At 40.1% G+C, this 12,122-nt stretch overlaps 1 protein-coding gene across 6 annotated transcripts in view; it reads left to right on the top strand.

Annotated features, from left to right (window-relative positions):
- ATP8B4 (ATPase phospholipid transporting 8B4 (putative)) overlaps positions 1-12,122 on the top strand; it is a 217,090-nt gene that overhangs the window by 197,186 nt on the left and 7,782 nt on the right. For 4 of the 6 annotated variants that reach the window (XM_046655054.1, XM_046655056.1, XM_046655053.1 and 1 more), the window contains 3 exons: positions 1,649-1,732; positions 4,492-4,737; positions 11,573-11,711. In XM_046655054.1, the coding sequence (XP_046511010.1) occupies positions 1,649-1,732; positions 4,492-4,737; positions 11,573-11,711 (469 nt within the window). The remainder of the gene's footprint in view (positions 1-1,648; positions 1,733-4,491; positions 4,738-11,572; positions 11,712-12,122) is intronic. The other 2 variants (XR_006887667.1, XM_046655057.1) reach the window with 1 other exon arrangement.

The raw sequence follows: 12,122 nt of genomic DNA, 5'->3' as shown, positions 1-12,122 counted from the left end.
CAGTGCACCACTGCAGTAGCCTCCTAAGTGGTTTCCCAGCTTCCACCATTGCCCCTCTTCAGTCTGTTCTCAGCACAGCATCCAGAGTAATCTTGTTAGACTACAAGTCGAATCAGATTGTTTCTTTGCTCAAAATCCTCTCACGTCTTCTCATTTCACTTAGAGAATAAACCATGTTTACCTGCGTAGGATCCTCCTCCTTACTGCTTTGACATGCATTGTTCTCCCTGTGACTCACTTTGCTCTTGCCAAATGGGCTGTCTTGCTGTCCTTTGAACATACCGGATGCTTTCTTGCCTTAGGGATTTTTCCTGGGATCTACTTGCAGTAGGGAATGCTCCTATCCTAGAAAGCTATTTCAATCCCTTATTTCCTTCAGATCTTTTCTCAAATGTCACTTTTTTTTTTTTTTTTTTTGCTGAGGAAGATTTTCTCTGAGCTGACATCCATGCCAATCTTCCTCTATTTTTTAAGATGTGGGCTGCCAGCACAGCATGGCTGCTAGCAGAGTGGTGTAGGTCTGTGCCCCAGAACTGAACCCGGGCCACTGAAGTGGAGCATGCCAAACTTAACCACTAGGCCACCGGGACTGACTCATCAAATGTCACTTCTTAGTGACAGCGCCAATCACCTTCTTTCAATTACAACCCTCCCATATTTTCTATTCCTCTTTCCTCCCTAATACTTATCTTCTCACTTACTCACCACCCCCATATATATATATATGTGTGTGTGTGTGTGTGATCTTGTTTATTGTCTGTTTCCTGCCCCCATTAGAAAAATTTTTATCTGATTATATCATGTTGAATTACCATTGCCTAGAACCTAGTATCTGGCACATAATGCTTTCTTGATAAATGCTTATTGAATGAATGAATGAATGGTGGATAGAGTGGCAGAACAGACATCAGTTAGGTGCTGGAGACCTAGGTTTTAATTTTTGCCTTTGCCTATAATAAGCTCCGTAACGCTTATTACATTCTGTTCCTACGTCTCTGTGTACTTATCAACAAAATGGGGATATAATGACTGTTTCACATGCCTCATTGACTTTTAGTGAGGCTCATGCAAGGAAGTGCCCTACATAGGTGTGGGGGGATATTTGTACTGTTTTACTCATTTATACCCAGTATAGTGAGCAGCTAGCTCCATGCCACCTTGCCTTAAACCACTCCCAAGCAAAGCTCTCCATGTGAACACAGGGTAGGGCTGGTGGGTTCATTTTTGCATCTCCCTCTGAACATTTTAGTGGGTCCTTTACTTACCACTGAGATCAGATAATTGGACTTATTAGAAGCCACTGAAGACCCGAAGAGTGACATAACCTACCACAAGGGTCCGGAACCTTTTGTGTGTCCAGCATTGTGTTAGCTATTCTACATATGATCTCCTTTCATCCCCACTCAACTCTTTAAGGAGAATATGGTTTCATTTTAGAGATGAAGACATTGAGATTTAGAGGGATCTAGTACCCCTCTAAGGCACCAGAGCTGATGAGAGACAGCCCAGGGGAGAATGCATGTCTCTCTGACTCTAACACCAAGTTCCCATACACCTCAGGAAATGGAGGTTTTTAATCCAAGAGCCGAAAAGTGAGTATGCTCACTCCTGTGGGTGGTGTTTCTCATGGGTGTTTCTTTCTTTTCAGACCGTTTATGACCAGTGGTTCATTACCCTCTTTAACATTGTCTACACATCACTGCCTGTTTTAGCCATGGGGATTTTTGACCAGGTACGTGATTTTCTGTCTTTATAACTTAATTTGCTCTATTGATGCCTTTTAGTTGCTTCTAGCTCCTATGTAGAAGACGCAGCCGTGGAAAGAGTCCTAGGAGTGCGGTTGTTTCAATAGGCGTTACGTGGCTCAGCAACCCTTCCAGATCCCCCACCTCCCCAAAAGGCTTCTCTGATCACTTTGGCTGCTCTCCTCTCAAAGATTCCCACCCCACATTGTCGCTCTAAAGGCTCTGGGATGTCCTACAGGAAGTCGTCTCTCTCTTTCATTTCATCTTAGCCCAGTGTTTCCCAAATTCCTATGAGCGTTTTACTTATTTATTTTTCATACAGAACCTATTAATATGCCTCAGAACTAGCGCCTTGTGGGTCACACCCCAGGAAATAGTGTATTACTCTGAGAGTTCAGGGAACCACACTCTGATAGATGGAAAATCATGGGCCTAGATTGGAGCGCAGAGAGCTGGCATCTGCGATGAGCCTCTGTTGGCCAGCACAGCCCAGCACAGGAGCAACAGGCCTGCGGAGCACCCTGCCAACACAGGAGGAAGACACGAAGAAGCCCCTCGGCCGTAGAGAGGAGGGGCACAGTCTTCCTTTGTCTAGCTCAACGTGCTTGAGGGGAGGGAGGGAGGGAATCAATTATTAAAATGGTAGATCCTTGGCACACTCAGACCTTGGAAAGCACTTCCTGGAAGAGGGGAAAGTCTGGCTGCCTATGGGGAAGTGGAAGGCTAGCCAGAGGAGTTTCCATGGCACAATTAGAGTGTATTGTTTAAAAAAATTTTTTTGAAGTATTTTTAAGGAGACCAGATTTTCTCCAGGCTCTTGTTAGATCTGTTGGCTAGGCCTCATTTTCTGGCCCAAAGCCGTCTATTGCAAAATATAAATCTTAACATTATGAGCTCACTCCAGTCTCCTATTCTATCACTTTGTAGTCCCTTGTAAGCCTAACTTCTCATACGTAAAAGGGCCAGCTTGTGAAGGGCTTATTTTGTGGAATTCTACAAAAAATAATGAATTACCAAAGGCCTGAGATGTAAAGGATGGAGCACATTCATTTCCAAGTGCCCATGCTTTCAAGGGTTTCTTTCCTTGGTGCTTTATAGCTGCCCAGAATGTGGAATGAAATAATAAAAATAAAGCAGTTTCTGGGAAAAGATGGTTATTGTGCAATTTGAAAATAAAATATAATAAGGCCCCTTATTGCCATCAAGTTGAGTGTCTGCCCCTCTCCTTTCCCACTTTGTCAACTTTGGCCCTTAAACTGATCGCGGGATCACAGAAGGCAATGCTGCAAGGCTTGGTGATCATTTATGGATCCACTCATTTTATAAGGAGGAAACCAATGCTCAGAGGTTCATGAAGCCATATGGCCAATAAGTGACAGAAGTCAGCTGAGCACCAGGCATGTAACTCTGAGGTTGCTGTGCTATTCCTATTGTTATTATTACCATCATCACTATTTTACTTGTTATTATTTATAGAAGCATCTACTATTTATTACCTACAGTGTAGCAAGAACTCTGCTGAATACATACCTATTTACTCATGACAGTGGTCCTGTGAAGGAGGTGCTGTTGTGTGCATTTCTGGAGATGAGGAAACTGAGGCTCAGACAGGTTAAGGAACAGGTCTAGGATTACACACCTGCTAAGCAGCAGAGCAGGCTTTGAACTCAGGATTGTCTGGTTTCAAGCCTGTGTGTGGAGCCCCACCAGTCACTGAGCAGAAGCTCCCAACAACATCCTCAAACAGAACTTCCTAAGAGAATATGTCAGTGTTCTTCATGGGACCCTGTTTGGCAAGATCCAGCAAGTGGGAAGGGGAACTTCGTCTGCCCCCAGCGTTCACTCCTGTGTTGCTCCTTCTTCCATTGCTTCTCCTCCACCCGTGGTCCTCTGATGTCCCCAGTGGTCAGTCTTTGCCATCCTTTTTGGTTTTGGCATTTGGCTTCAGTGCTCACAATGTCATCATCAGCATTACTTTGGATCTGGTTGGAAACGCAGAGCCTCAGGCCCCACCACAGACCTACTGAATCATAATCTGCTCCCCAGGTGATCTGTGTGCATAGTAAGTTTGAGATGCACTGCTTTAGTTTCTCCCAGGATGCTGTTGGGGCCAAACATGATGCCTTCTCCTTCTGCTTCAACTTTTTGTCCTGAACTCTTGGAAGAAGCTGCTGTTGGAATCCTCGCTGGGTAGAACACTCAGCTCTTCAAGCTCAGCTCCCTTCCCACCTGGGATCCCACATGGAATTTCCCCCTTTCCCTGTTCCCCTCACCCGAGTGCTCCCCGACTCCCACCCCCCAAAGCTGGGAACGCCTATGGCCAATTCCAACTCTGCAGCTCTCTGTTGCCATCTCCTGATCACTACCACTCACTGCTTTGGCAATTAGCCCCTGGGGGCCCATAGGCTGTATATAATGTACTAGAACTCTGGGAGCATGAGTGCAGCTGCAGGAGCGTATAGGAAGGAAACTTCAGCTTGAAGCCAAATATATGGGTGCAAGTCACGTTCTGGTTCTGCTAGAACTGCTGTGTGACCTCTCATAAATCTCAGAGACTCAAGTTCCTCCTCTACAAAATAGGGATCATTTTATTATCTTTTGGGTTATGGTGAGAATGAAAATAAGGCAAGAAGTAGTGCATATTAAGTCATGCTTAGCCATGCACCGGCTATTTCCAGAGACGGGGAATTCTCTCTCTCTGACTTCTCCTCAAGCCTCCTCCACTGAAGTACTATTCTGTTGACAGGATGTGAATGACCAGAACAGCATGGACTATCCCCAGCTCTACCAACCTGGACAGTTGAATCTACTTTTTAACAAGCGTAAATTTTTAATCTGCATGGCGCACGGAATCTACACCTCATTAGCCCTTTTCTTCATCCCCTACGGGGCCTTTTACAACGCAGCTGGAGAAGATGGGCAGCACCTTGCAGACTACCAGTCTTTTGCAGTTACCATGGCCACATCCTTGGTCATTGTGGTCAGTGTACAGGTAACCCTGCTGGTAAAAATATCTTAATTTGATAGCTTTACAACTTTTAAAATTTCGTTTTATTGTTGACTGATTTTGTCTACTTGTTGGGGGAAAAATAATAATTCTAAAAGAGTACTGGGGTTTTCTTTTTAACTACACATTTTGAGATGAAAACAGGAAGCCTTAATATGTATTACCAGACGTAGGGGATTAGCATTGGGTGTCTATAACATTCATGTTAGTAGAAACCTGACAAGGAATCACTTCTTGGGGTTGAGCATTGTATATAAAGAGAACTGATTATATGCTACTTCCTTCTTGCATTTGAAGGAGAAAAGTTTTCCAACAATAACACAAAGAGAAATTTTCCCGTGATTTCTATAAGACTTAATAACTTTCAGGTTTTAAAGTAAGATCTAAAGTTTATTGGGTAATACATTTCTGTGGAATTATTCAAGAGGTTCAATGTCATCTGTGGCATATACGAATCTCAAATTCAGAGAAGCTCTTCTGGTGGGGGAGATTTCTGATGATCATTGGTCTTTATTGGACATCTTGAGTTTGTTTCTATTTCCTTTTCAATGTAAATGGTGGACAGTGTTGTTAGATATGAGGTAGAGTTCACAAAAGCTTTCTGATGCTTTAAAGTCTGTACCTGTGTGTGGATACAGCAAGCAATGTGAACTTGGTTTTTTGTTTTGTTTTTTAAAGGGCAAGTATCATTTAAGGGCTTAATTTTTTTTTCCTTCCCCAAAACCCCAGTACGTGGTTGTATATCCTAGTTATAAGTCATTCTAGTTCTTCTATGTGACCCACCACCACAGCATGGCTACTGACAGACAAGTGTTACGGTTCCATGAGTGGGAAGTGAAGCCAGGCCACCAAAGCAGTGAGTGCCAAACTTTAACCACTAGGCCATTACGGCTGGCTCAAGGGTTTAATTTTTATAGAGTTTGAATTGCCTTTGGTCAGTCCTTTTTCTATCCTATAAACAATCCCTTTTATAAACCTTAGCTGCTCATATCCACCAGAGGATCTCATTAAACCCCAGACTTTCTCTTCACGACTCAATAAATATTTATTAGATTGAATGAGTCAAATGTAAGCGTATTGCTTTTAAAGGACATTTCTGCCATTCCTTCATCCATCTAAGTGAGTATCATTCAGTTCACACCAAAGTCATCTCACACGTGACATCTTGGGAGTTCAAAAATTCAGGATCAGGGGGCTGGCCCAGTGGCACAGCAGTTAAGTTCCCATGTTCCGCTTCTCGGCGGCCTGGGGTTCGCTGGTTTGGATCTCGGGTGCGGACACGGCACCACTTGGCAAAGCCATGCTGTGGCAGGTGTCCCACGTATAAAGTAGAGGCAGACGGGCACGGATGTTAGCTCAGGGCCAGTCTTCCTCAGCAAAAAGAGGAGGATTGGCAGCAGACGTTAGCTCAGGGCTAATCTTCCTCAAAAAAAAAAAAAAAAAATTCAGGATCAGCAAGTAGCATCCAAAAGCAGAACCAGATTTCTCCACTCAAAAAGGAGTTCTGTTTGTCTGTTTCACAACTAAATAAAGCCTCCTGAAGCTCTGTGACCCCTCCGTGCCTAGTTGCCCTATATTCAGTTCTGTAGCAGAGGAGGAAGTACGTAGTGGAGTGACTTGGAAGCCTCTGACATAGCTAAGGCATTCATCATGAGAGTCTATTACCTGGATAAGGTGTGTGTCACCTCACAAGAAGCTATTGATGCATCTTTTCTTATAGCTATTGCCACGATATTGGGCACTCCAATCTCTGTTTTGTTTTGTTGTCTTTTCGATCACTGAGTGCAGTCTGTGTATACTCTTATGGTTCCAGCCCAGAAAATTAGGTGATCTACTCCTTGTCGTGAGGGTGTGTTTCCAGTTCTCTGGATTCTCCTTCTGGTGGGGAGGGCAGTTGTTGGATGTACAGGGACATGGCTTTAGTGGTAACAGCTTATTCACCTCCAGATCAAGCCTGTTACTTGGTGCTCCAAGAGATAATTTGAAAGGTAGTAACTGAATTAAAAGGCCAATATCTGAGAGAAAAAGCAAATGGAAAATATACTTCAAACTGTCCTTAACATTATCTGCTATATCAGTGAGGGTAAAAAATTACCTGGAAAATTCTTTGTAGATATGACAGGCATTATATGTTTTTAGTGAAACTAATTTTCATAATTAACCCTACAATTTTTGGTTAGCTTTATCTTTTTAATTAAAAAAAAACCCTGTTGATATTCCTATATCTCTTTTTCTCTTTTTCCTTTTGCTTGTCCATAATTGATTTTCTTATATTCTATCACAGCAGCCAGTGCTGTGTTTTTATATTAACTTTAGATTTAGAATTTCAACTTGAGGAATATATAGATTCTCGTCAATTTAGTCTAACGCTTATTTTTATTTCTAGGAAGCCCTGAAAATATTTGCTTTACCATAGAATTCTCAGACTTGAGTGTGTAAATGCTTTTAACCATGAAGGCTCAGCGATGTTGGCTTCAATCAGAAACTGCTGTCCTTAATACATAGAATAAGTTTCAGGAATTTTGTGAATCAGCTCACTTTGACAGGGGCATTCATATCCTTTTCTCATTGTCTATGCTTGACGTCATTGTGGCAATAACTCCCATGAAAGTTCCATGATCTATAATTACAGTTAGAAATCTTATTTACGTGTCCTGATGCTATAGGCCAATCTTCAGCAGTCTCATTTTTTTAAAAAAATCAGGTTTTTTTTTTTTAGTAATTTGAATTATAAAATACTCCTTTTGACATTTCAAACAATATAGGAGTGTTTAGAATAAAATGAACTATCTTCCTTTCCTTCCCCATGCTCCCTTGGTTAACTACCATTATGATTACCAATAGCTTAAATCCTTCCACATTTTTTTCTTTGCTTTGAGACACACACACATACAGTCAACAAAAGAGATCATAGCTTTGCATATTATTCTGTAAAATGCTTTTCTCACTTAACCAGATATTCTGGACAGCTTTCCAAATCAGCACATTCAGATCCATCTTAATCTTTTTAAGATCTGCACAGGATTTCATAATATGGGTATGCAATAATTTATTCATCAGTTCTCTATTGACAGACTTTCAAGATGTTTCCATTTTTTGTTGTTGTTATTGAAGCGAAGCTGCAATGCATACACTAGTACATGTATTTTCGGTACCGTCAGATAAATTCCCAGAAATGAAATTTCTGGTGTCAGAAATCCTGTTATCAAGCTGATAGATGAAAAATGGTATTTTGCTTTTTTCATTGCTGGGTCAGAGAGTATATACATTTTAAGTTTCACAAATATTACCATATTAATTTCCAAAAAGATTGTAGTTACAGACAGCAGACACTTGTTTAAGTTAAAAAGATCTATTAAAAACTACTAAGTAGCTCCAGAATATTCAGGAGAACAAATGATCCAAGGAGGGCACAACCAGGCACAGAACCATTGGAAGCAACACCCAACCACGTGGCTGCATTGTCCTGGTGAAAACTCTGCTATGACCACCTCTTACAGCTGGTCTCTGAACACACTGGGGACCGGATGCCAGAGGGTCAGCCACAGAATTCCAGAGAATTATCACCTCCACCACCAAGCTCGTCAAAGACTGAGAGAAGTGTATTATAGTTTTCCACTGAGACTGTGAATCTTACCATGTTCTCCTTGTATTTCCAAATTTTATCTTATATAATTCAAGCCTATTTTATTGGCTGCATCATGGTTCTTGATCGTTACTTGTTCTTTGTAGCTTTTATCATTTTTCATGATAAAATATCCTTACATAGGTTTCAATTTTTTTATATCAGTTTTACTTTTCTTGCTTTTTTCAGTCCACACTTGCTTGATATATAATCTGGGCCCATCCCTTCATTTTTATTTCTTTCTTATCTCATTCTATTAATTTTTCTCCTTTGATGAGAGAGTTCAGTTATTCGTTTTTGTGTAATAACTTATGTATTTTATCTTGCTTCTTTCATGTTGTTTTATGAGTACTTTTAATTCTACATTTTTATTTTCACTTTTTCCTTTGTGTACTTAGGTGCATTGTGATTTTTTAAATATCCTATTTATTGTGAATAATTTACAGTTTACTATTGTATTCCCATTTTCCTAGTGATTTCTCCCTATTTTCATAGTCATTTAAATCTCTATTTCCGTACTGGTATACCAAAATTAAATAATTAGTTTCTCCACTAAATGTTTCACTATCCTGTTCCACACCTTCCCTCATCTACCTCCAAATCAAACAGTTTTGGAAATTTTTTAAAAAAATTATTTTATTGAGGTCACACTGGTTTATAACATTATGTAAATTTGAGGTGTACATCGTTATATTTCATCTTCTGTATAGACCGCATCATGTTCACCATCCAAACTTTAGTTTCCATCCATCACCATACATATGTGCCCCTTTACTCCTTTTGCCCTCCTCCCACTCCCTTCCCCTCTGGTAACCACCAATCTGTTTTTCATATCTATTTGTTTGTTTATCTTCCACATATGAGTGAAATCATACGGTAGTTGTCTTTCTCTGGCTGACTTAATTCACTTAGCATAATACCCTCAAGATCCATCCTTGTTGCAAATGGCACGACTTCCTCTTTTTTATGGCTGAGTAGTATTCCTTTGGAAATTTTTTTGCTTTACTTCTCCCTTCCTGCCCCTACTCTCTTCTCCAACTCTTGCATATTAATAATTTAGAATTTTAGTTCCAGGATGTTATTAAATGCTCCTTAACATATGTTTTGACTGCTGCAAAAGTTCTTTCTAAATTAATACTGCAGCTCATGTGCAAATTATTACTCATTTAGAGCCAACTATAAATTTATAAGAATCATTGCTTACCACCATTTTTATGCTCTTTGTCTTTTGCTATTTTGAGGTCTTTCTTCTGATTTAATTTTTAGTTGGTTATAGAAATTTCCTTGAGTAATTCGTTCAAAAAAGGTACATGGGTGTATACTTTTGAGTTCAAAGCTTTCTTTCCTTGTCTTTACATTTAAATGATATATTGGATAAGCATAAGATTCTTGAATCAAAGCCTTTTTCTTTAGGAACTTTGTAAATGTTATTGCACTTTATCCTAGTTTCAGTATAGTAGTTTGATATTAGGTTGATTCACTTTCCTTTGTAATATCTTCTCTATCTAGAAACTTATGTTCTTTATCCTTGGACTTCACATCTGTCACCAGAATGTATCTTCTTTAATTAATTTGCCTACGTTTTAGAGTGCCCTCCCAATCTGAAAATCTTTCCTGTTTGTTATCACAGTGCGGTTTTCTTCTGTCATTTCTTTGATTGTTACTTCTCTATTTGTTTCTTTTTCTCTTTCTAAAATGCCGTTATTTGTATATTGGGCCCATGAATCTGACATCTATGGATTTGCCATCCATGTCTCATATGTTTTTGCACATGGTTTCCATTTCTTCAAGTTTTTGCTCTCTGTTGTGAGATATTATTTCCATTTGTTTTTTCCAGAATATTAATTCAATTCTCATCAGTCTATTCTTATTTGGTTTCTCTATTGAATTTTTAAAATCAGAAATAATGATTTTTCTTCCAGAATATTTTTCTGTGATCTAATTGCATCCCCTTAAGAGTCCCCATTACTTTTTTTTGGGTCATAGTGCTTGTCTGTCTTTTCCATTAGTTCTGCCTCAATAGGAGCCACCTGTTCTTGTTTTTCTGGTTGAGCCCTCTTAAATTGGTTGTGATTTTTCTTTGCGTTCTCATACCCACACAGGTCAGGCTATTGGTATCTCTTGAATGGTGATGAACTTACAAGTGGTGGAAGGTAAAGTTGGAGATTTTGGTCTAATGTTTTGGCAGCCAAATGAACTGGAAAACCATCTCTTTGCCGAGGCTTGGATGGCAGGGCTCCCTGTTCTCAGGCCTCTTGTGGAAAGAAAAGATTGTCCGTTTATCATCTCTGTAGTTTACATCAAGGCTGCCAGCATCCTTTTAATAGGACAACATTTTAAAGGACAGTAAACTTCAAGTGGGAAGGGGAAGTATGTCTCCATATGCAGAGAAAGATCTATTTACTATGTAGGTAGGGCCCTCGGGCAGGTAAGAAATGTGTGGTCTTGCACTAGACTCTGCTAGAAATGCAAACCTTCACTCGGACCATTTGGGACCTCTGAGATGCAAAAATGATGCAAGAACCAACTTTTCTTTCTCTGAGAACTCAAGGGTTAATATTCATTAGTGGCTTCCTTGACTCCCCAGTGGCAGGCCACTGTTTTTTAGCTGCACTGCCACAACAAGTTATTGGAAAGGAGAAAGCCCCCATGTATCCCAGCTTCTGAATTTTACGCCAAAAGAGGATTAAGGATTTTTATTTGTTATTCTTTGAATAATTTAAAGGGAAGGATCATTAAAATGAGTTAGAACAGTGATGGTAAATGATTATGCCAGTGTAAAAATGGTCATGTGAAAATTTATGTACAGATTATAAAATGTTGCACTTGCTCACTACAGAAAAATTTTTTTCCAATAGAAAAGTTTTAAGAGCAATTTGGAAAGTAACTTTGAAATTAGAAACCATTCTGCTTTCTTATTTCTCACTTAAAAGAAGTTTAACATTTTATCTCCTGATTCTGACTCAACCTTGGCAGATGTAATGGCTTGCAGATATAAGTTCTAATGTCAGTTGTCTACTGGAAATATCAAGTCAGTCTCCCATGTTGTGCAGAAAGTGGGAGTGCCTGTGGTTGGCTGGTAGCTAGACAGATGCGACCATCTTTTCACAAAGCATTCTGGGGCAACATCACTCAGTGAAATGATGTTCTTTTAATCCTCAAAGACCTCCCCTTTGCATTTGACTTTATTTGCAGATAGCCTTGGATACCAGCTACTGGACTGTCGTTAATCACGTCTTCATTTGGGGCAGCATTGCCACTTATTTCTCCATTTTATTTACAATGCACAGTAATGGCATCTTTGCCATCTTCCCAAACCAGTTTCCATTTGTTGGTGAGTGAGTCCTACTATCTCCTGGGGCTTAGTGTCGTGCTGTCATTTATTTGTCTTTGTAATTTCTTTTCTGTGTTGGGTGGGACTAGGGATGATTGGTAGTCTTTTCTCTAGGAATTAATTGAGCCAGGCATCTGAAGGCTCCCAGGCTTGCAAAAGGCTCCAAAAGATTAGTTTCTTCTGTCCCTACCAGGTTCAGAGGAATCATTGAAATAGCTGCTTATAGGTTCCCAACAGCCCAGATGCAATAGACTGTCGCTTCGTAAACAAGAGGCATAGCATATGTATCAGGACTACCTGAAGACCTGGGAAAAGTTCATGTATGCTAGAGGGAAGAGAGAGAAATACTAGGCTCTCCCTTTTTTGCCACATTATCACCAACATCTCTGCCAAAGTTCACCTGTGGAATTT

The sequence above is a fragment of the Equus quagga genome, chromosome 2, assembly GCF_021613505.1.
Source record: "Equus quagga isolate Etosha38 chromosome 2, UCLA_HA_Equagga_1.0, whole genome shotgun sequence".
Classification (NCBI taxonomy): Eukaryota; Metazoa; Chordata; class Mammalia; order Perissodactyla; family Equidae; genus Equus; species Equus quagga.
Note: the sequence above shows the minus strand (reverse complement) of the source record. Positions and strands in the feature narration are given on the sequence as shown.